This window comes from Microcaecilia unicolor, chromosome 5, assembly GCF_901765095.1.
Source record: "Microcaecilia unicolor chromosome 5, aMicUni1.1, whole genome shotgun sequence".
Classification (NCBI taxonomy): domain Eukaryota; kingdom Metazoa; phylum Chordata; class Amphibia; order Gymnophiona; family Siphonopidae; genus Microcaecilia; species Microcaecilia unicolor.
The window spans coordinates 54,119,339-54,144,962 of NC_044035.1; the positions used below are offsets into that span (position 1 = coordinate 54,119,339).

General features: G+C 43.5%; 1 protein-coding gene across 1 annotated transcript in view; it reads right to left on the minus strand.

Moving 5' to 3' along the window:
* The window catches only part of CRTAC1 (cartilage acidic protein 1), a 495,959-nt gene that overhangs the window by 197,988 nt on the left and 272,347 nt on the right, over positions 1–25,624 (minus strand). The window contains exon 5 of the mRNA XM_030204795.1: positions 16,235–16,391. Coding sequence (XP_030060655.1) covers positions 16,235–16,391 — 157 coding nt within the window. The remainder of the gene's footprint in view (positions 1–16,234; positions 16,392–25,624) is intronic.

The following is a 25,624-nucleotide window of genomic DNA, read 5'->3' on the forward strand; positions in this document are numbered from 1 at the left end:
AACCCAGATACGCTAACCGCTGTTACCACATCACCCGGCAACGAGTTCCAGAACTTAACTATTCATTGAGTGAAAAACTATTTTCTCCTATTTGTTTGAAAAGTATTTCCATGTAACTTCATTGAGTGTCCAAAGTCTTTGCGGTTTTTGAAAGAGAGAAAAATCAGTTCACTTCTACTCATTCTATACCACTCAGGATTTTGTAGACCTTAATCATACCTCCCCACAGCCATGTCTTTTGCAAGCTGAGATCCCTAACCTCTTTAGCCTTTTCGCAAATGAGAGGAGTTTCATCCCCTTCATCATTTTGGTTGCTCTTCTTTGAACCTTTTCTAATTCCACTATATCTTTTTTGAGATATAGCAACCAGAATTCAATGCAGTACTCAAAGTAAGGTCACACCATGGAGCGATATAGAGACATAATATAGTATTCTTGGTTTTATTTACCACCCCTTTCCTAACAATTCATAGCATCCTGTTTGCTCTTTTGGTTGCCATAGCACACTGGGCTGAAGATTTCACCTAGATCTTGAAGGTCTCTGGACAAGCTGATCTGCCTCAGACCACAGTCTCCCTTGGGCCAGCCCTGGTAGGAAGACATTTCTAGTAGAATTGTACTTATGTATAATCTAGACCATCTACAGTTCTGGGCAGAGTACAAAAGAAGCATACATAATTCTATAATTTAGTGATAATCAAAACAAACTCACAAAACAATAACATTTAAAAAATGTAAAAACAATCATTACACGAGTATCAAAAGCTCAATACATAAATAACTAGCCAATTATCAGTAATAATCATATTACTGCCCATTGTATAAATCTGCATTCCTTATATATTCTTGACTACACTACCCCAGAGTCATAAGAAAAAAAAAAGTTACGTTCAATCCAGAAAGCTTATGTTTATCATCCTATATAATAATTCTCACCACCAATGTTCTAATGTGGGACTGCCTGTGTCCGTGGCTCCTGGAGTTGCTGAGCTAGGCTCCATAGCCAGGATGATGTTACTGATTCCCAGGCAGGGGGAGGAGTAGGGAAACAAGTGTGTTTCCCTACTCCTCCCCCTGTCTGGGAATCAGCTGTCAGTGCTCCACTACCTGCCACTTCGGAGCAAGTGGCAGGGAGCAGCGCATGAAAATACTATAAGCGCGGCACCACAGAACCCCCCCCCCCCCGGCACATCAAACACCCCCTCCCCCCCAAGCACATCAAACACCCCTCTCCCCCCCCACCCTAAGCACATCAACACCTCCCCCGGTGCATCAAACCCCCTCACCACCCGCAGATGCCAGTAGTAACGCTGTCTGGCCGCTGCTGCTTCTCCCGTTGAGCAGCGGCCACTACAAAAAGAAAAGAAGCGATAAATGTTTTTAAACCCAGCCCTAATCATTCACAAATGCCCGAGTCTTACAACGCAGTCTCTGTAGCCGCTCCTCCTCTCGCCTCCACGTCACTGCCCCTGGAGTAAGACCCCGGAGGAGCGCAGTGACTTGACAGGTGAGAGGAGGAGCGGCTGCAGAGACTGCGCTTTAAGACTCGGGCATTTGCGAATGATTTGGGCTGAGTTTAAAAACATTTATTGCTTCTTTTCTTTTTGTAGCGGCTGCTGCTGCTCAACAGGGGAAGCAACAGCGGCCAGACAGCGTTACCACTGGCAGCTGCGGATGGCGAGGGGGTTTGATGCACCGGGGGGACGAGGGGAGGGTCGCTGGACATAGGTAGCTGGGGGGAGGGGAGGGTCACTGGACATGGGTAGCTGCAGGGGGGGCAGGGGGAGAGGAGGGTCACTGGACATGGATGGCTGGAGGCGGGGCAGGGGAGAGGGAGGTGGGGAGGGGGTCCTGAGACCAGAGAGGTGGGAGTGGGGGTGGGGAGGGGAGCCACACTCATTCACACTCCCTGTCTATCACACTCTATCTCTCTGTCACATACACACACAGTCTCACACACACAGACACTCTGTCTCTCACACACTCTCTCTCTCTCTCTCACACAAACACACACACGCTGTCTCTATCTCTCTCTCATTCTCTCTATGACACACACACTCCATCTCTCACACACTCTCTCTCAAACATACACACTCCGAGGAAAACCTTGCTAGTGCCCGTTTCATTTGTGTCAGAAACGGGCCTTTTTTACTAGTCTATAAATAATTATGCTGATCAGGGGCGCAGCTAGGTGGGGTGCCAGGGGAGCGACTGCCCCCAAAACAGACTTCCAACAGCACCGGCGCCTATTTTCCAGGTGGTCCGTCATGCCTACACAGTGCATGCGTGCGCTTACATAGTCCGCTCCCCCTGGTGTCACAACCTGGCTGTGCCTCTGACGCTAATACAACAAAAAGTATCAGAACCTGCAAATAATCGAGAGAGTTTTTTTACTAAGGCGCACTGACACTTTTGGTGCGCTAAAAGTTTGAGACGCCAATGCATTCCTAATGGCGTCTCTAACGTTTAGCGGGACCACAATTTTAGCGCGCGCTAAAAACGTAAGTGCGCCTTAGTAAAAGACGCTCCCAGATTTTTCCAGGACCAACATACTGTATCTACTGGAAACATGCATTATAGATTTTTTTTTTCCACTAATCCAATGACAATAGTGTAAACAGTCTGGAGTTTGCCAGAGTAGCTGCTGAACACAAACTAGTGTAATTTCTTTTACTAACAGCATGTAAAGGAATATATTGGCCTTCTCTCTTCTTGGAATTTAGCAATAAAAGATTGTGTATCCTGTGGCTGCTGGATTAATTATTGTTTCTGCATACTTGGGCAGTAATGGAACACACTGGTGCCATGTTTCCATTTTGTTGAAAATATTAACAGCATGAAACCCATAGTGGACTCCACATGCATTATTGCAGAGCTGGCCACTACTAATTGGTGTACTGCTTTAAAAAAAAAAAAAAAAGCAGTTATTTGCCATATAATTTAATATAATGCAATATCTAGGTAGACAGGAATAGCTCTTTCAGCAATTAAAAAATGTTCCAACTCATGCATTTTAAGCGGAAGCAAAGCGAATGTGATCGGAATCTAAAGGCGGCATTGCCTCCAATGGTCATCTCTACTATAAAAAAAAGCACCTCCAACGTTCTGAAGCTGACTCCGTGGCTTCATTGAAGTGAAGGGTTCGTAAGGTTCGTCAGATTCGTCAGTCTGTCACCATCTCTCTCGGCCCTGCCCTCGCGTCAAAACGTGATGACGTAGAGGGCGGTGGACCTATCAGAGGCGTGAGGGCGGGGCCGAGACTGACAGACTGACGAATCTGACGAACCTTACGAACCATTCACTTCAGTGAAGCCACGGAGTCAGCTTCACAACGTTACAGGTTCGTTTTATTTCACTACGCAGCTCCCTAATTTTGCAGTTAAACATCGCAGGATGGCTGGAGGGGGGGGGGGGAAGAGAGGGGGGGCAACGACCCTGGAACTGGGAGGGAAGGAGGGGGGCAGACCCTGGAACTTGGAGGGGGGGCGGCCGGACCCAGGAACTGGGAGGGAGGGAGGGGGGTGGGGCCACCCTGGAACTGGGAGGGAGGGGGGGCACCTGGCAAACACACTCATTCTCACACACACACACTCTTGCACCCAGGCTCACTCTGTCACACACACTTACACATTCACTCTCTCTCTATCACACACTCACTCTCACACACACTCTGTAAAACACACACACACCGAGGAAAACCTTGCTAACGCCTGTTTCATTTGTGACAGAAACAGGCCTTTTTTCCTAGTCTTCCATAAATATAAGTAAAGACTGTCATCTTATGCTATTTGCTGATTTTCCCTTCCACCTGAACACAGAACCCTCCATGTCTAGAGCTGCTCCTTTACTGTAGGTCTGGACATTCATTCTTTTTTAATCTAAAATTCATAACTCTCATAGTTCTACAAATACATTTTAGCTGATATTGCCAGGAGCAGCAATATTTGGCAGTAGCTATGGCAATCTTCTTAAAATTAAAGCAAGAGTTTGCCGCGAGTCAACCACAAACTACACTACACAAACAACTGTATGGCAGCAGTCCTGAAATTTGTCAGAGTGGCTGCCGAAGTCTTTGGACAGGCATGAAGTGAGGAAGGTTAGAATTTGTTTTTTTATTTAAGCAGTGTCCAAGTGCCTGAGTGGAAGCATTCACCCATGTCTTGGCTCAAAGCAAGGCGCAGTGCCCCCCAGTGCACGGAGCCGACATTAACATGGCGCTGTGCACCGATGGGCCTGCATGCCCGAAGCAGCGGGGAGCGAGCGAGGGGAGAGGTCAGGACCCCGCATCGCAGGTGCTCCCCGCTGAGAGGGGCTGGGACAAAAGGGGGTTTAAAACCCTTGGGCTGAGCTTGGACGGCCTCTTCGGCGTCCGAGCGCCAGCCAGCAAAGCACCCATCGCACCTTTGGCTCCTCCACCAGACAGAAAGCACGCACCGCCGAGTCTTCGCCTTCATGGTCTGGTGCTGCCCATCGCGACCTGATCACGTTTGGCACGAGGGGTCTCCAGGTACGCCGTACATCCATGCGGTAAGCAATTTTAGTATCCGAGCACGCCGGTAAGAGGCGAGTGTCCGCTCCCGACCATCGCTTAGCTGCGAACCCCCTCGTCATGCTGGCGCAAATTTTCAACAGCGTTACGTCCTTTGCCATCGCTAGTCCTGACCGTTAATCTGGATCGTTCATACGGTCTCAGTTTGCGCCACCGGCGTCCAAGTGCCTGAGCAGAAACATTCACCCATGTCTTGGCTCAAGAGTAGTATACCGTACTTCACCACCTTTCCAACCTTGGTTAATTAAAGTAGTTGCAAAATGAAAAGAAAAGCATAATTAAGTACAAGAAGGGGCCCTTTTACTAAGCCACGTAAGCGTCTACGCGGGCCGAACGCGCACCAAAATGGAGTTCCCGCCCGGCTACCGCTTGGCTCTTGCATTAATTTCATTTTTGGCGTGCGTCCAATACATGCATCCAAAAAGTAATTTTTATCAGACGCACGTATTGGACACGCATCAAGTGGCATTTGACAAGTGTAGGTCATTACCGCCCTGTTACCGCATGAGTCTTTACTGCTAGGTCAATGGCTGGCAGTAAGGTCTCAGACCCAAAATGGACGTACGGCAATTTTGATTTTGCCACACATCCATTTTCTGCAAAAATTTTCAAAAAGGCCTTTTTTACAGGTGCGTAGAAAAATGGATCAGTGCATACCCAAAACCCGCGCCTACACTACCACAAGCTATTTTTCAATGCACCTTAGTAAAAGGACCCTTAATATAAAATAAATAAATAAATAGCAGAGACATAAGAAATTATACTGAAATTAAAAAAAACTCTAAAGCAGAAAGAAAGCAAAGAGAGACTTGTTTGATGAAACTGCAGATTTCCATAGTGGAGGTAATTGACTGGTTTTTAAAATGGCTGTTTTAGCTGGGGGTAAAATTGCAAGTCAAGGAAAAGGCTTACACAAAGTAATGCTACCTTTGAGGATCAGCAAAGCACTGATAAGGAAGGCGAAGAGGGACTTCGAAAAAAAAGATTGCGTTGGAGGCAAAAACACATAGTAAAATGTTTTTTAGGTATATTAAAAGCTGGAAGCCGGCAAAAGAATTGGTTGGACCACTAGATGACCGAGGAGTAAAAGGGGTGATCAGGGAAGACAAAGCCGTAGCGGAGAGATTAAATGAATTCTTTGTTCAGTCTTCACCGAGGAAGATTTGGGTGAGATACCGGTGCGAAAAATGGTATTCGAAGCTGACGAGTCAGAGAAACTTAATGAATTCTCTGTAAACCTGGAGGATGTAATGGGGCAGTTCTATAAACTGAAGAGTAGCAAATCTCCTGGACCGGATGGTATTCATCCCAGAGTACTGATAGAACTGAAAAATGAGCTTGTGGAGCCATTGTTAGTAATATGTAATTTATCCTTAAAATCGAGCGTGGTACCAGAAGGTTGGAGGGTGGCCAATGTAACGCCGATTTTTAAAAAAGGTTCCAGAGGAGATCAGGGAAATTATAGACCAGCGAGTCTGATGTTGGTGCCGGGCAAAATGGTAGAGACTATTATTAAGAACAAAATTACAGAGCATATTCAAAAGCATGGATTAATGAGACACTAGTCAACGTGGATTTAGTGAAGGGAAATCTTGCCTCACCAATCTACTACATTTCTTTGAAGGGGTGAACAAACATGTGGATAAAGGGGAGCCGGTTGATATTGTGTATCTGGATTTTCAGAAGGCGTTTGACAAAGTACCTCATGAAAGACTCCAGAGGAAATTGGAGAGTCATGGGATAGGAGGTAGTGTTCTATTGTGGATTAAAAACTGGTTAAAAGATAGAAAACAGAGAGTAGGGTTAAATGGTCAGTATTCTCAATGGAGAAGGGTAGTTAGTGGGGTTCCCCAGGGCTCTGTGCTGGGACCGCTGCTTTTTAACATATTTATAAATGACCTAGAGATGGGAGTAACTAGTGAGGTAATTAAATTTGCTGATACCACAAAGTTATTCAAAGTCGTTAAATTGCGGGAGGATTGTGAAAAGTTACAAGAGGACCTTACGAGACTGGGAGACTGGGCGTCTAAATGGCAGATGACGTTTAATGTGAGCAAGTACAAAGTGATGCATGTGGGAATCAGGAACCCAAATTATAGCTACGTCATGCAAGGTTCCACATTAGGAGTCACAGACCAAGAAAGGGATCTAGGTGTTGCCGTTGACGATACGTTGAAACCTTCTGCTCAGTGTGCTGCTGCGGCTAAGAAAGCAAATAGAATGTTAGGTATTATTAGGAAAGGAATGGAAAACAAAAATGCGGATGTTATAATGCCTTTGTATCGCTCCATGGTGTGACCACACCTCGAATATTGTGTTCAATTCTGGTCGCCGCATCTCAAAAAATATATAGTGGAATTAGAAAAGGTGCAGAGAAGGGCGACGAAAATGATAAAGGGGATGGGACGATTTCCCTATGAGGAAAGGCTAAAGCAGCTAGGGATCTTCAGCTTGGAGAAAAGGCATCTGAGAGGAGACATGATAGAGGTCTATAAAATAATGAGTGGAGTGGAACGGGTAGATGTAAAACGTCTGTTTACGCTTTACAAAAATACTAGGACTAGGGGGCATGCAATGAAGCTACAATGTAATAAATTTAAAACGAATCGGAGAAAATGTTTCTTCACTCAGCATGTAATTAAACTCTGGAATTCATTGCCAGAGAATGTGGTAAAGGCAGTTAGCTTAGCGGAGTTTAAAAAAGGTTTGGTTGGCTTCCTAAAGGAAACGTCCATAGACCATTATTAACTATTTCTTGGATAAGCAGTATTTGTGACCTGGATTGGCCACTGTTAGAAACAGGATGCTGGGCTTGAAGGACCTTTGGTCTTTCCCAGTATGGCAATACTTACGTACTTATGTAAAGAAACTTGACTATCAAGAGGCAGGGAAGAGAAATCCAATGGGAAAACATCACAGTTAATCAGAAAAAGCTTCTAGTGTCAAAGACCTAAGTTTCCTGGTCAAGCGAGGAGAGGTGAGAGGGAGCATGTGTGAAAGAAACCACAGGAAAGGAAAAAAATAAATTAAAGTATAGTCAGGATGGAGTCAGTCCAGAGGGCAGCTACAAAATTGGTCAGTGGTCTCTGTCATAAAGCATATGGGGACAGACTTATAGACCTCAATATGTATAATCTGGAAGAAAGACGGGAGAGAAGAAATATGATAGAGACGTTTAAATATCTCCATGGCATCATTGTACAGGAGGTGAGCCTTTTTTTAATTAGATTTATTATTTTTTAGTCCACCCTTGTCCAGAGTGGATTACAATAAAAACATTCATAAAATACACAATAAATGAAGGAGAACTCCAGAATGAGGGGGCAGAAGATGAAGTTAAGAGGTTAGGCTCAGGAGTAATCTAAGGAAATACTTTTTTTTTATGGAAAGGGTGGTGGATGCATGGAATAGCCTCCCGGTAGAGGTGGTGGAAATAAGGACTAGAAAACATGGGACAGGTATGTGGGGTCACTTAGGGAGAGAAGATAGTAGATGCTGTGGATGGGCAGACTGGATGGGCCATTTGGTCTTTATGTATGGTCATGTTTCTATGTCCCTTTAAGAGCCTGGCAGAACCCCCTTCAGTGATTAGTGGCATCCTGTTGATGTTCTAATCAACTGGGAGATGTCATTGCAGAGACTGCAAGGTGGAATCCTTCCCAAAGCTAAATTGGCTTTGAAATATAAAAACCTAAATAGATTTAAATTATTTTAAGAAATAAGTGGCTTATTTTATGTACTATGCTTCTGGTTGAGGGTACTGAGGAATTGATCAATGACATGGTTAAATTTCCTGTGCAATCTATTATGTTAACTCCAGTGGCAATTTGTGCATTTGTGCTAGTTCTTTAGTTTCAGTGTTGTAGTATGTATTCACCGCTACAGAAATGTCTTATTAAATGGTCAGCTTTATTGAGGTTAAAGTAAAATGCTTTAAAATGTTGTAACTGTTCTAGTCAGTTGGGAAAAGTCTTTGAGCAAACTACAAGGCAGAATCCGTTCTGTAGGACAGATTAGCTTTGAAATATATAAAAGAACCCAGAGGGATCTTATTTGTTTTAAGAAGCTTGTAAAAGTGGCAAATGGTTTGCAGTCATCCTGGTACTGATAGAAAAGCAGAGTTGAGTCCTGAAGAAGCAAGCACAATCCCCTTCTTGAAGTGTAAACTTTGCAAGGAAGCCATTACTCTGAACACAGAGAAAGCAAACGTTATCTGCCCATACTGACCTAAAATGAAAAAGTCTTAGGCGTCTGTTTACTAAAATGTAGTAATGTCTACAATTACCACACATTAACCCCCAGATTCTATAAATGGTGACTAAATTTCATGCACAAATCTGTACACATAGCTGATTTGCATGTATTATTATTATTATTATTATTATTAACATTTGCATAGCGCTACCAGACATACGCAGCGCTGAACACCTGACATAGAGAGACAGTCCCTGCGCAATACAGCTTACAATCTAAAAGTAATACAGACAGACAAGACAATTAAGGGCGATGTCAATTAAGATAATTAAGTCAATTAAGAGAATTAAGTCAATTAAGACAAGACAATTAAGGGCGAGGGAAGTACTGGGTGAGAAGGAACAAGGGGAGGGCAAATGAGTAGTGGCTAGGAGCCAAAAGCAGTGGTGAAAAGGTGGGTTTTCAGCATAGATTTGAAAACAGGTAGAGATGGGGCTAGACGTACAGGCTCAGGAAGTCTATTCCAGGCATAAGGTGCCGCGAGGGAAAAGGAACGAAGTCTGGAATTAGCAGTGGAGGAGAAGGGGGACGACAAGAGAGATTTGTCCAGTGAGCGGAGTTCACGGGGAGGAATGTAGGGAGAGATGAGAGTGGAGAGGTAATGGGGGGCTGCAGAATGGATGCATTTAAAGGTCAGTAAGAGAAGTTTAAATTGTATGCAGGAGAAGCGGACAGGGAGCCAGTGAAGTGACTTGAGGAGTGGGCTAGTGTGGGCATAACGATTTTGGCGGAAAATAAGTCATGCTGCAGAATTTTGGACAGACTGGAGAGGAGAGAGCCGGCTGAGAGGAAGACCAGTGAGAAGTAAATTGCAATAATCCAAACGAGAGGTGACAAGGGTTCTGGTAGCGTATTCAGAAAGGAAGGGGCAGAATTTGCTAATGTTGTAGATAAAGAAACGACAGGTTTTGGCGATCTGTTGAATATTAAGTTTGCATGCGCAACTTAATTGTTTAACAAGCTAATTGGTGCCAATAACAAGCAATTATCAGCATATTCTGTAAAGTGGTGCATGTAAATTTTTTTTTTATTTTATTTTTATTTTTTATTTTATTATTTATATTTTTACAAACTATTATTCAAGATACAACTTGAAGGATAGTGTACATCTACAATTGTAAATCAAACAGGCAAAATTCAATATTACCATTCTTCCAAATGGAAATATTCTAGCAAAACACTCAAGTCCTAACAAAGGGATCCAAGATTTTAAACTAAGAGGAAAAACAAGGAAATAGTTATAAGAAAGAAAAAACACTTATGAAGGGAGTGCTAAATTTTTCTAAAGCTGTCTAGAAGATCTTTTAGACGCAATAAAAGCCGATAGCTGGTGGGGTTCCAAGAAAACATATTTAACAGAGTCAAACCTAACAATACATTTACATGGATACCTCAGAAAGAATACCCCTCCTAACTATGTGCATGTAAATTTTAATGCGTGGATCTCAAAAAAGGGGGGTGGCCATGGGAGGGGCATGGACAGGACATGGGTATTCCTAATAATTATGCGCATTGTTATAGAATATGCCCGATCCATAGCATTTATAGCAGGTTTAATGGTCATGCCTAAATCTTTGTCATGGGGATGGGTGTTGCATGTATTCTATAAACCGTGCCTAACTTTAGGCGAGGATTATAAAATAGCGCTAAGCGTGGGTTTTTCCAGTGCCATAAATAAAAACTGTTCTTTAAGGACTTGCATAAGTGGCATTGGGCCAGATTCTAAGTGCCCTGATGCCACTTTTGCAGGTAAAGGGGGGGAGGGGAAAGGGAATGGGACTTGATATACCGCCTTTCTGTGGTTTTTGCAATTACATTCAAAGTGTTTTACATGGTATATACAGGCACTTATTTGTACTTGGGGCAATGGAGGGTTAACTGATTTGCCCAGAGTCAAAAGGAGCTAAAGTGGGAATCGAGTTTACAATTAACCATGTAAGTGCGAATCTTCTGTATATTAATGACTGCAAGGGGCGCGTGACTGCAGGTATCTAGTTATAGAATTTACCCTTTAAATGAAAAAAAAAAACTTGTAATAAGTGCAAGGCCTCTGCACTAACTGCTGGGGAGATTTCCATCATGTTCCTATACACTTATGGCACACAGAACTACCTTACAGTGTATTAACAACCTAATTCTGTAAAATACGCTAAAAATTGCATGTGCAATTTAATTGAATAACGAGCTAATTAGCATCGATAACTGGCTTTTGAACAAGCAGTTATTGGCACCAATAAATCAAAATGTATGTGCATAAATTTAAGCCCGAGATCCACGCCTAAATGTTACACATGAGTCAGGGGCATGGAAATGGGAGGGTCATAGACAAACTGGTGGCGTTTCTTTTGGTTACGCACGTAATTATAAAATAAGTTGGGATCTGCACCTAATTCATGTGTGAGCATTTGCACTACTTTTCTACTGGTGTAAAATACTGTGGAACGGGCAGATGTGAGTCGCTTGTTTACTCTTTACAAAAATACTAGGACTAGGGGGCACGCAATGAAGCTACAAAATAGTAAATTTATAATGAATCGGAGAAAATATTTCTTCACTTAGCGTGTAATTAAACTCTGGAATTCGTTGCCAAAGAATGTGGTAAAAGCAGTTAGCTTAGTGGGATTTAAAAAGGCTTTGGATACCTTCCTAGAAATGGAATTGGGAAAATCCACTGCTTATTTCTAGGATAAGCAGCACAAAATATATTGTACTGTTTTGGAATCTTGCCAGGTATTTGTGACCTGGATTGGCCACTGTTGGAAACAGGATATTGGGCTTGATGGACCTTCGGTCTGTCCCAGTATGGCAACACTTATGTCCTTATGTACTTCATGCCTAATGTAGTCACAGTTCCCAGGTGTAAGTGCTATTCTATAAATCACACCTCACTTTAAGCGTGCTTTATAGAATAGCGCTGAAAAAAGATTGGGTTTTATTTTTTAAGCCATATATAGAATTTATTCCTGGAGGTGGTAAGTGCATCTGTGTTAAATGCACAAATGGCAACATGTAGTAAAGTATTATGCACAAACTGCTGTACTCAGGCCATACCCATTCCCTGCCTACAGCCTGCCCATCTCCCACCCCCTAATAGGCTATGCAGCTGTCATGCCAGCCTGGTATCTAGTACCAAGCTTGTGCGTTAACAGTGCATCTATTTCATGCAGTGCTGGCTTGGCACACTTTATTAAACATGCCCCTTAATGTCACAGTAAAACTTAGTCACAGCAGTGGTGCAAATTTTATTCCTATGCTATTACCTGAGAAATTTAACAAGGCTGATGTTATATTATTTTGCAATGCATCTTTGATCAAATAAATGTTAATCTTTCTCATCTACATATGGTTGGAGTTTTACTGCCCTAAGTGCCAAATGCATTGCATGCCTCAAATAAATTCCAGCATAAGCGACACATGTAATTAATGTTCCTTTGTTATCTTGCAAAATTTTGAAGTCAGACTGAGAACCCAAACACGATTTGTCTTGTGCTTCCTCCTGTTTGGATAAAAGGAAGCAAGGTTTAGCAGGAGGTTATAAATGCAGAAGGCTGAGCCACTGACTCAGAGGCAGTGTTATGTACAGGCATGCAGGGAATACATGTTTGAATAGGTCAGTTGGAGCCGGGGTTGCTTCAGAAAAAGCATTTACTGCCCCTTTGAAGAGGCAACATTGTGGTTAAATGCAGTGCCCATGACTGAAGGGTTCCAAAAGGTTTTGCATGATTTGATCATTCCCATGCACATACTAAATTTTTGTGTTGAATCCTTTCCCTTGTTGTTTCTGAGAAGTTTCATCTTCATCGGGGGAGGGGGGAGCAGTTTTATGTTACAGTGCATCCTGTTTTGGAACAGTGTGACCATTTTACAAAGACCTCCGGATTCAATATATGGTGCTCAGATTTGGGCGCTTCTGAGATGCGCAGTGTGTGCAACTTAATTGGCTAACGAGCTGCTAACCATCAATAAGTGGATGCCAGCAATCAATTATTGACATTAATTGGCATCTGACAGCGCGCTATTCTAACACTGGGTACCTAATACAATAGCGTGTGACCCAAGAAGGAGTGTGGCCTATGGCGAGGCATGGGCATGTCAGGGGCATTCCAGAGCGTTGCTCGCAGTTTTATAGAGTAATTGGTCAGCACGCCCAACTTTGGCGCAAGGATCCATGCTAAGCGCTATTCTATAAAGGAGAGGAGAAAGGAGTTGATGTCAAATCGAGGGGGGAGGGTTTGAAAGAGAGGAGGAGATGCCAGCACAACGGCAGGGTGGTGGGGGGGGGGGGGGTGCTGTTGAAAGAGAGTGGAATATGCTGGATAGGTTATCCCTGCAACTTATGGATGCTGGTTCTAGTTGGAGAGGAAAAGCAATATTTTGGGATTGCACTCGCCACCCTGTGCCACCCCTATGCCTTTATAGAATACCAGTGTAACCGTTTATTTACACAAATAAGTGTTTAGGCACAAGCATACAATGCCAGACAAGTGATTCAGCAGTTACATACATATATGTTTTAATCTGACATCGCATTATATCTCTGTTATTTGAATGCAATGCTGTTAAATGTGCATATTTTTTATACCGTTTCATGGTAGTCCTATTATTAGGTTTTAATTTGCTGTTCTCAAGTTTATCTCATTTATTGTACTTGTTTATATTTGATCATTTTTACTATTGTTATGCTGTTAACAAAATTGTAAGTTTTATGTTAAACTGTACCTACTGTACACCGCCTTGGGTGAATCTCTTCATAAAGGCGTTTAATAAATCCCAATAAATAAATAAATGTACTTTCCACTCAGACTCTGTCTATCTGAACTCCCACCCATTAAGTACACATTATTGAAGACACAGGGAGTAATATTCAGCTCGCAGCGGTCAGCATTTTTTTAAAGCTGACAGCTGTAGGCAGAATTTGCCCCAGATATTCAATGCCGGGCCATGTCCATATTGTGGGCTAATTTAAGCAGGGCTGGCTGCCGGAGCTTATGTGGATCCCGGCCGATATTCAGCCAGGGCCCGTATAAGACAGTTATACAGGCCCCAGCTGAATATCGGCTGGGATCTTTATAACTTTTTTTTTTTAAGTCCTGTGATCCCTCTCCTGTCCCCCGATGCAGATGCAGCCCCTACCTTCTCTTACTCCTCACCATAGACCACAAGATTCACAACCCCATTCCCCCCAGAATGGCCCACCCAACATCTCCTCCCCAAGCCTAACTTCCATACCTTGTGATTCAGTGGGGGCGATGGAGACAGAAGCAAAGCCCAATCGCTTCTGCCTATTGTGGCTGCCTAAAGAAAATGGCTGCCATGACCTATCACAAGTACCATGAGCTGCTGTGACCTCTCGCGGCAGCCATTTTCTGTAGGCAGCCATAATGGGGTAGAAGCGAGAGGGCTTTGCTCCTGCCCCCATCGTCTCCACTGGACTACCAGGGATGGAAGGTAGGCTGGGAGTGGGGAACCTATGACTCTTGTGGGCTGGCGGAAAGGAAAGGAGGAAGCTGCACTGGGGAATGCGAGGGGTATCATGGGAGTTTTTTAAAAATTATGCTGGTGCTGGCCCAAAAATACATGGGATCTCATATGGAAAGAGAATGGAGCCAAATAAACAGTGGTGCTTAGATGGCAACTCCATTAAATGGAAAATACAGCCAGTGCCAGGCAGCCTTCTACGTCTGTGCTCTGATCACGGCTGGACAGACCTGGATGGGCTTCGACAGCAGCTCCTGTAGTTGTTGAACAGGACCAGTGCCGGGCAAACTTCTATGGTTTATGCTTAAAAAGTGGCAAAGACAAATCAAAATCAAGTATGCATATGTAATATTGCTATGAGTTTATCTCATTGGGCAGACTGGATGAACTATACAAGTCTTAATCTGCCGTCATCTACCTTGTATGTTACTCATGTTACATTCCCCAAGTTTCCTCCTCTTGCTCTCTCTACAGAACAATGCTGATAGCTTTGCTCACTGTATCCCTTGAGGATAGCAACATTTTTATTTAATTTTTTTATGATTCCTTTCTCTGAGGCATGAAGTCGAAGGAGCACTAAGTGGCTTCTCAGTTCCTGGCTGGTTGGAGAAGGAATGATGCGATGAAAACCTTCATGCACCTGAAGGGAAAGAGCAATGCAGGAATAGTCTGAAGAAGGAAAACTGATGTGGTTATAGGTTTTCTGTTCTCACCTCTACATCCTCTCTACATTTATCTACAGAGCAAAGTGGTGGTTTCCATTATTCACCCCTCCCCCCTCCTTCAAATCTTTAAGATCCAGTCGAAAAGGCTCTGGCATCATCGTGAAAGCATGAATCACAGCGCAGGGTACCTTCCTGATTAACAGAACATTTGGTCCATGTAATAGCGGGGTGTAAAATTATGACTTTATTGCCCTTGTCTTTTTTTTTTTTTTTGTGCCAAGTCGACATTGAAACGAGCTGATAAAAAAGAGCTGACAAATTCAGAATACAAAGAGCAAGCTGTTTATGTGTATGTGTTGGTGTGTTTGCATCTGCTATTAAAGAAACCTGTCCAGGATAATGACTTTCCATAAATCAGTTTGAACCCCACTCTTCCCATCATCTCCTCCCCCTTTTGTTCTCCCTGTTCAGTATGAGCTTGTAAATCTTGTGCCCAATGCCATAAACTGTCATTTATTTTCTATCCAAATTTCTGATTCTTCAGTCGCCCTATCCTTGTGACTGTAGGCAAGAGCTTCTAATGAAATTGACCTGAAAGGCAGTGTAGAAAAGTTGCTCATCTTTAATCTGATTTTGCTTCTTCCAGCAGAGCCAGTGATATGCTAGAAAGGGCTCCTAGAAACACACTGTTAAATTATTTTATGATATTAACTAATACTGAACTGAATAGAGCTGGAGAGAACCCCTTAACGGGCAACTGGCAGCGCATCATTGACTTTACTGCTAGTCAAGGCAGTTTGATCCAAAAGTCCTTAGCACACTTTTGTACCATAAATGGCATATGTCAGTTTTAGAGCACAGAGCTTGAATATCACGGTCACTGGCTTCGACTGCTGCAGGGAAAGGGATGCATTCAAGCTGAGAGAAATGCAGTAAAATGGAAATCAGTTGGTTGGGTCAGAGCACAGCAGAGGATGTCAAAGGCCCGGTCAAACTGTGGGCACCCGTTGTTGAGGTACTGCAAACTCAGACGCACATCAAATAATGAAAGGCTGTCATTTTCCTTTCAGCAAATTTTAAGATATCACATCATTAAAGTAGTAGAGATTTCACATCATTTCAGCAAATATCCACACCAGCAAGGAAACAGGTAGAGTCTGGAATAGACAGACAGCTGCACTGAGAGGGTTTTGTAGGTGTAATATTTAGTGAATGTCCTCTTTTCTTCTAGGAAAACTTTGCATTCCCCTGGTACTGACCCTTTAGCCTCCATAAGCTCTCCTCATACCTGTATACTTGTTCACGCCAGCCTCCGCTGCAACATCAGATAGTGCCAGAATCCCTTGAGACACGTTGCTCATAGGTTCATCCATTTCAATCAAGATGTGAGGACCCACATTGCCATTGGCATAGTTTGCAATATAGATGGAGTACTTGCCAGAGCCCTGCGTATATAATATAATAAAAAAAAAAGAGTAAACATATGAGAAAAGAAAAGGCAAAAGACGGACTTATTAAAAAAAATGTGAACCCCAGAATGCTGAACTGATCGTGTTCCTTCGGAAACCAACAAGGCAGACAGTTGAGTCAGGTGCTATGGAAACAAATGTAGAAATACATCAAAACATATGCAATTCAACTGCAAGAAAAGGAATAATATAGTGCCCCCTGCCATTAATCATAGAGGGGCCCTTTTACTAAAGGGTTGCCACGGGGCAACCCAGAACTACCGCCGGTCCAATGTGGCCGCTGGCGGTAGTTCCACCTCGAGCGCTTGCCAATTCTGGCGCTACGGAAAATAATTCCATATTTTCTAGTGTGATGCTAACCCAGTAGTAATTACAGCTTTGTTACCATGGAAGCCCTTACCGCCACCTTAATGGGTGGCAGTAAGTAGGCCCCCCCCACCCCCACATGGCCACGCAAAAGGAATAATCTTACCTCATGGTCATGTCTCTTTAAGAGACTTTTTACCTGCTGCGGTAAAAAGGGCCCTGGCGCATGGCAAAAATGGCCCCTGCCGATACCGCAGGCCCTTTTTTTTTTTTTACCACAGCTTAGTATAAGGACCCCTGATACAGCCACAATTAATGGAAGGGCAAGAACAACAATTCTTTCCCAAATTAATCTAGAAACCAACTAAGCAGTAGCAGATTGACAGGCCAACATAAAAAAAAACACAGTTGCACGTGTGCAAAAAAATATGTACGTGTAAATATGTCAAACCTGCAAACCAACTTTGGGGTGGTGGAGCAGTCGCACAGGGCATATGTTTAGCTTGCTACGGCCCTTGCCATACATTATCCATATAATATTTTGAAAAAATAAAAAGTTATGCGTTTATCACATACTAGCACATCCCTAACTTGTTTTGAAAATAAAGGGAAAGAGGATGGGATTTGAACATCAGCCCACATTGGACTAGATTTATGGCGTCTGAAAAAATCGGTTCCGAAAATATTTCCACCTAGTCATATTCTATAAACTGCGCCTAGATTTAGGTGCAGTTTATAGGATATGCCTAGGCAGGTTTATAGAATGCACCTAGCAGCCATGCCTGCTCCTAACTCTAGGCGTGTCCATTTTCGCCAAGTAAAGCTCAGTGTAAATACCGGTGCCTAAGTTATTTCCCTGCATGTAGATTTTTGGAATGCCCACACCCGCCCATTCCACACCCATTGCCACACCTTTCCTTTTGGAAGCACGTTAGAATGCACGCGCACCACCTTTACAGAATACGCCCAGCAAGTTGTGCACATGAATTCTAATTAATGCCAATTATTGTCAATAATTTCTTGTTAATTGGCAATTATCGGCACTGATTGGCTTGTTAAGTAATTATACTGTGGTGCAAATCCAGAATATGACCGGATTTGCATGCACAATTTTGGACGTGCTACAAAGAATCCAGGGGATTAAGTGCCACCACACCACACAGATATTTGTCATTGGAACTTACACATGTGGAGGGTAATTTTCAAAAGACTGTCAAGTCCAAAACGCCCCAAATTGACATCCTTCTCACATGTATTTTCACACAGGATGTAGCCTGTTCAAAAATACATGAGATGGACATCCATGTACTGGAAACATCCAAAATGAACATCCATTTCACAAACTGAAAAGGCCAAATTTTGAACAGGGGAAAACAAGGGACATGAACGTCTGTATAGCAGCATTCTTGTAAAATGGTCACACAGACTTCCATGCAGAGCAGAGGGTCAGCCCTAGTGGTTAGTGCAATGGGCTATAAAACAAGGAACCCAGGTTCAAATCTTACTTTAACTCTTTGGTATTGTCATTGTGAGCTCTCCAGGAACAGAAAAATATCTACTGTACCTGAATGTAACATAGTAGATCATGGAAGATAAAGACCTGTACAATCCATCCAGTCTGCCCAACAAGATAAACTCATTACACATGGTATGTGATACTGAAGGAGTGGAACGCCGGATACTGCTCGAATACTATGAATACTACTGAGCAACAGGACAACCTCATGTTTTTCTTTGTGCCTACTGATGGACTTATACTTATGCACTCTACCTCTGCTTTTGGCTGTTTAGCCACACCTTATCACTGCACTGGACATTTGTGCCTTATCCAGTTTTACTGTTTACTAACGAAAGAAGTTTGCTGTTTACTAATGTAAAGACAGAATGCAGGGCTATTAGACATATAGCTTGTAACAGTAGTTTGCAAGGCCTATACAAGACCAGCTCGCATGTAGCAACGCCATCTGAATAGACGACCTTGGTGGGTGCTGACACCCCGCCCTGCATTCCTGAGCCGAACGAACCTTATCTCCTGTGCTAGAAAGGAGCATTGTGTGTGTGAAGAATAAGCTGCTAAGTTTCGTTTTTCTTGCCAGTATCATTTCAGTGTTATGACGTGTGTATGTACTGGGACTACAATTTTGTACTGTAAGAACTACAAATGTTTACTGCGCATGTCGGTTGTGACGTGTAAGGGGCCAAATGCGCAGGCCCAGTAGGGGAGTATAAATGTAAGTGTCAGATGATTTATGACACACAGTGTCCCGAGACTACTCGGTGCTGTTCACTTGCTAGCAATAAAGTTGCCTTGTTTGGAACCAAAATTTGCCTTTCGTCTCCTGATTCCCCACCTGTTTCAATACTTCATATGTAAACCTGACCTTTATTTGCCCTTGCCATTTTCAGGGCACAGACCGTAGAATTCTGCTCAGCACTGGCTTTGCTTCCAATTACAGGTGTTGCCACCCAATCTCCGCTAAGTTTCTGTGGATCCATTCCTTCTAAATGTACACTATTTCAATAGCCTTCAGGGCCTTTTACATAGTAGCATAGTAAATGACGGCAGATAAAGACCTGAACGGTCCATCCAGTCTGCCCAACAAGATAAACTCATTTTACATGGTATGTGCTGCTTTAAATGTATACCCGAGTTTGATTTGTCCCTGCCTTTCTCAGGGCACAGACTGTAAAAGTCTGCCCAGCACTGTTCCTGTACTAAAAGTTCTGAAGCTAACATCGAAGCCCCTGAAATTTTACACTCCAGCCCATCCATATCTATTCAGACACGATCAGGGCGCAGACCGTAGAAGTTCGCCCAGCATTGGTTTTACTCTCAAATTACCGGCGTCACCACCCAATCTCCGCTTAGATTTCCTGGAAGAGCCACATTATCAGGAGCAAGCTGAGCTCTGCCTATACCTTCTGTTACATGCATTTATGAGAGAGGATGCCCCAAATTTGGGGGAAGGAGAGGCCAAATTCGGTCAGAGCACCATAAGCCAGTCTGGTTTCAGGATTTCCAGAATTAATATGCATAAGATATATTTGCATTCAATGAAAGCAATGTTTGTAAATATAGCACACTCATATTAATTCTGGAAATCCTGAAAATCAGTTTCTGGCCCTTGAGGTCCAGATATGGTGAAGCCTGGCTTACAGGAAATGGCTAGAAACCAGGAAACAATGGTCAAAATTCCATTCCCCCACTGATACATCTTGGGCAAGTCACTATCTTCCACTGCTCTTTAGGCTAGGGTAGCAGTTTCCAAACCTGGACCTGGAGGCACCCCAGCCAATCAGGTTTTCAGGAAACTCACAATGAATATCATGAGAGAGATTTGCATGCACTGCCTCCACTGTATGCAAATCTATCTCATGAATACTCATAGTGGATATCCTGAAAACCTGACTGGCTGGGGTGCTTCCAGGATCAGGTTTGAGAACCACTGGGTTAGGGACTTACTGTACCCATCTAATAAACTCATTTCAACTGAAACTGAACACTGACAAAACACACTGCCTCATCCTCTCATTTCAACACAATACGTACAAACACACAACCATAAACACCCCAGACCACACCCTCCCTATCTCAGATAGCCTGAAAATACTCGGCGTTACAATCGACCACAACCTTACACTTGAGAGCCAAGTGAACTCCACAACAAAGAAAATGTTCCACTCAATGTGGAAACTTAAACGCGTAAAACCTTTCTTCCCGAGGAAAATATTCCGTAACCTAATACAATCAATGGAACTAAGCCACGCAGACTATTGCAACGGAATCTATGCGGGATGTAAAGAACAACTCACAAAGAAACTCCAGACCACTCAAAACACAGCAGCCAGGCAATGGCTAGTGGAGGTGGTAGAGGCGGGATATCTAGACTATACAAGGCACTCTTGCTACAATCACGGCCCATTCTATACTATACACACAAGTGGGAAAGTATATTAGGGGGCTCCTATGAATATTACATGTGGGAGAGGGTGTTCGCATCCTTGCTTAAGGTGTCAGTTTCTAATGCTCTTGTAGAAAATGGCTACAAAATATTATACTGCTGGTACTACACTCCACAGAGACTAGCCAAAATGTTTAAAGGGGGGTCTCCCCTCTGCTGGCGTCAATGTGGAATGGAAGGGGATATGGCGCACATCTGGTGGGCATGTCCACAGGCTCAACAATACTGGACCAGAGTTGTGAAATTGATTATTATCATAACGAAAAGTGTTTTTCCCATGAAAATTGAACATTGCCTTTTACATGTGCGGCCTCAAGGAAGCAAAAAACATGGGTTTCAACTGGCCACACAGATATTGGTAGCCAGCAAATTGGTGCTGGCAGCGACAATGTAAACAACAGACCTTACTGAGGCTACGGGCAATCCTGAGGAAACTGGACTACATTCAGTTGATGTCTAAGCTGACTGCAATGCGATTGGGCCATCTGATCCCCTACCATCAGGTTTGGGATCCCTACACAGAATGGTTGGCGCAGCCTGACCCTGCTTTGCTAACTCTTTAGGAGAATGGAAGAGGGAGGGGGAAAGGGAGGGGGGGAACATATAGTGGGTTCATGTCAAGCAGAAAATGTTATAATTTGTATTTGGAACACATTAAGATGTATATCTGCAGTTTATTTGTATGTTCTGTTTCAATTCAATAAACTCTTTAAAATAAAAAACAAAAACACAGCAGCCAGGCTGATATTTGGTAAAACACGATTCGAAAGTGCCAAACCCCTCCGAGAAGAACTGCATTGGCTCCCAATCAAAGAAAGTATTACCTTCAAAATCTGCACCCTGGTCCACAAAATTATCTACGGCGAAGTTCCAGGCTACATGACAGACCTCATAGATCTACCAATCAGAAACACAACCAGATCATTCCGAACATACCTAAAACTCCATTACCCAAACTGCAAAGGACTCAAATACAAAACAACTTACGCATCCAGCTTCTCCTATATAAGCACACAACTATGGAACTCACTGCCAAAAGCTGTGAAAACAACCTACGACCATCTAAACTTCAGAAAATCACTAAAAAGCAACCTGTTCAAAAAGGCATACCCTACCGACCCAACATAAATGCCTACACTCTGCAACACAGCAAACCAAAGCTCGTAATGGACACTATATAACTTCTCCTCTCTTCGATCCCCATTGTGCCTTAATCTTAATCGACCACAACATCACCATGTATTTGTTTCTCTACCGGACTTGGCGAACGCCTTTACTGTACTATGTAAGCCACATTGAGCCTGCAAATAGGTGGGAAAATGTGGGATACAAATGTAACAAATAAATAAATAATGTTATAAGCCATCTTAAGAGAATCTCTTGGGAAAGCATGCTGAAAATTCAAAATTATTATTACTTTTTATTCATATCGCAGATAGGATTGCTAGTACATACAGGCAACGGGATAAGCTGTCTCAGAACTCTGCCTATGGATTTCTGTGTTTGGGGTGTCCTAGTCCTCTACAGGAGAAGGGGAAGACATTCAACTCACACACTCTGATGCACGAAGTGAATCAATGACACTCTCGAAATGAAAGTGGAGTGGAGGAATGGCCTAGTGGTTAGAGTGGTGGACTTTGGTCCTGGGAAACTGGGTTCGATTCCCACTGCAGGCAGAGGCAGCTCCTTGTGACTCTGGGCAAGTCACTTAACCCTCCATTGCCCCATGTAAGCCACATTGAACCTGCTATGAGTAGGAAAGCATGGGGTAGAAATGTAATAAAATAAAAAAAAAGGAAAGCAACCCCAGAAACAAAAAGGTACCAAAACGTGGCAAAAAAAGGAGGAAGAGTTGGGTTCACAATCTCATTAAAATGACAATTAGAAAAGTTACAGCTGTGCAGAGACTAGAAAGTTTGATTTGTGGGGTTTTGCAATTATTAAGGACTATTTAAATTAGGCTCCACAGTCCACCTGTTCTCCTTATCCTTTTCCCTTTTAAATTGAATCCCTCCTGTTAAAATATATTGTGCATGCATCAGTGCCTTACTGTGTGTCCCACTTTGGCCAGAACTAGCGCAGTGAAGAACTTTATCAGCCGTCAACTGTCAGCTTGTATTCTTTTGAACAATTCTGCACACCCCCTCCTGACAGTGGAGCTGGTGCAGGTTGCTGGTATCGCTACAATGCAAAAAGTGGCCAGCTGCTAGCACCTGTGCCCTCCTCCAAGCTGCCTTTTGTTCTGGTGGAGCAGCTGTGCCTCTGATTTAGTGATAATCATTAGAAAACAAACTGCAGGAGGAGGTGTAGGATGAAAAAGCAACTGACAGGCTGTATAAATCACAAAGACACTGTTTTCAGCTGACACTTTCTGCTCTGCCCCAATGCATCCCCTCCCCCCCTCCCCCAGTTCCCCAATCTGACAGCACTGACAACTGGGAAAAAAACACAGAGGTGCTTAGGGATTTTTCGCTGCAAGGTTAGGACTCAAAACTAATGCTAAGAGTGAAATGAGATTAGAATGGGGGAGCAACTAGTTTATTATTCCTCCCTCGTTCAGAGCTGACCAACTCGTCAGAATGTGAGGGTTTGTCACTACAGCTTTTACACTGAGAAATGCCTTCACACATAAAACCCTTTTGGGCCAAACAGGAAAAGAAAGTTGGATGCACTCAGTAAGGTCCAGGCTGTATAAGTACATAAGCATCATCATACTGGGACAGACTGAAGGTCCATCAAACCCAGTAATGTCCTGTATGCAACAGTGGCCAATCCAGGTGACAAGTACCTGGCAGGATCCCAAGAGAGTAAAACAGACTTCATGCTGTTAATCCCAGAAATACACAGTGGATTTTCCCCAGGTACTCCTTAATAATAGTTTAGGGGGTTTTCTTCCAGGAACTTGTCCAAACCATTTAAAAATCTATCACGCTAAGCACTTTTACCACAGCTGGCAATGAGCTCTAGAGCTTAATTACACATTGAAGCCCTGATGCACAAACCTTACCAGGGCAGCAACAGGCGATTTTGACCGATTCAAGCCAGTTTAATGAGTGTGGTATTCAGCGATGAATGAACAAAGGGGCTCTGTGTGCTTTTTACCGTTCGTGGCAGCCAATGGGAATTGTATGCTAGTGTATGTAAACGAGCTGATTAATATTTTAATGTGCATTCCGAGCAATGCACAGGCGTTCCTAAGCAATGAACAAAAAAAACGCCTACCTTTTACGAGGGAATTTTAACAGGTGGTCAGGAGCTGTCATAGTATGATGGTGGCTTCTGGGTCTCACCTCTGTCTATACCTGTTGTACCTTTTTGCGTGCCTTTAAACCTCTCCAGACCCCTTTCATCCCTTTATCCTTTGTGTGATTTTATTCTCAGGGAACTTTGCAGCTGTGCACACTTTTGCTTGAAGTTGGGAGTGTCTAGACTTCCAGTCCATGTTCCAGTTCTGTTAGAGTTGCTCCCTGTATGACCCTCATGAAGGAGCACTGGGGACCCTTTGCCCCCTCTGAATTGCAACCCTTGGCTCCACCATGTCCAGCAGAAACAGCAGTTGTAAGAGAGGGAATGTAAGCTGCAGAAGTTACTGCTCAAAGCACACCCATAGCTGGAGTGAAATCACTGAAGAAAATGTTGGAGCAATGGTTTATCGTGGAGCTCTCATGGTGGTGACCCTCGGAAGTATCTGGGATATGCTTCAAAAGTTGGAATCTACTGTTGGAATCACATTTGATTGCGATCGCTCTTTCCTTCCTCCTCGGGATCCCTGCTTTGCCCTCGATCCTGCCACTGACCGTGTCCCATGGTTTAGAAAAAAAGCTACACAGGGCTTTCATACACCCACAATAAACCCATGTATGAAAGCTATGTGCAGCGGTGGCTTTGCTGTCCTGCTCTGGTAGATTGTGAATAGAATTTTCCATTTCCTTACTGTCCCAATGTGTGTCTATCAACCCCCCCCCCCCCCCCCCCCCCGCCACTTTGGGCTTCCTGATGACATAACCACTTCTGTTCTGGGCATGCACATGGCAGTCATGCTTAATGACTGGCTGTCATGAGCATGTGCTGGCTTTTTCCCTTTGAGCAGCAGGTGGGGGAAGAGAGGTTGGTGGTTGGGAGGCGAGGGTAGTGGAGGGCAGACTTATACGGTCTGTGCCGGTGATGGGAGGCGCGACTGGTGGTTGGGAGGCGGGAAATACTGCTGGGCAGACTTGTACAGTCTGTGCCCTGAAAAAGGCAGGTACAAATCAAGGTAAGGTATACACATATGAGTTTATCTTGTTGGGCAGACTGGATGGACCATGCAGGTCTTTTTCTGCCGTCATCTACTATGTTACTATGATTTCCTTTGAGAATCACTCATTATTTCCACTTTGGTAACTTTTACCTGAGCGGTTGCTTACGGGGACTTTTGTGCATCAGTGCGTGAGTTGAAGAAATATTTTCTCCAGTTTGTTTTAAATGTAGTATTTAGTAGCTTCATTGTGTGCCCCCTAGTCCTTGTACTTTTGGAAAAAAGTAAAGAAGCAATTCACATCTACCTGTTCCACTGTACTCATGATTTTGTTATGTAATGCAAGGTTCACATTAGGAGTCACCGACCAGGAAAGGGATCTAGGCGTCATTGTTGATGATGCATTGAAACCCTCTGCTCAGTGTGCTGCAGTGGCTAAGAAAGCAAATAGAATGTTAGGTATTATTAGGAAAGGAATGGAAAACAAAAATGAGGCCATTATAATGCCTTTGTATCGTTCCATGGTGTGACCGCACCTCAAATACTGTGTTCAATTCTGGTCACCGCATCTCAAAAAAGATATAGTGGAATTAGAAAAGGTACCGAGAAGGGTGACGAAAATGATAAAGGGGATGGGACAACTTTCGTATGAGGAAAGGCTAAAGTGGCTAGGGCTCTTCAGCTTGAAGAAAAGACAGCTGAGG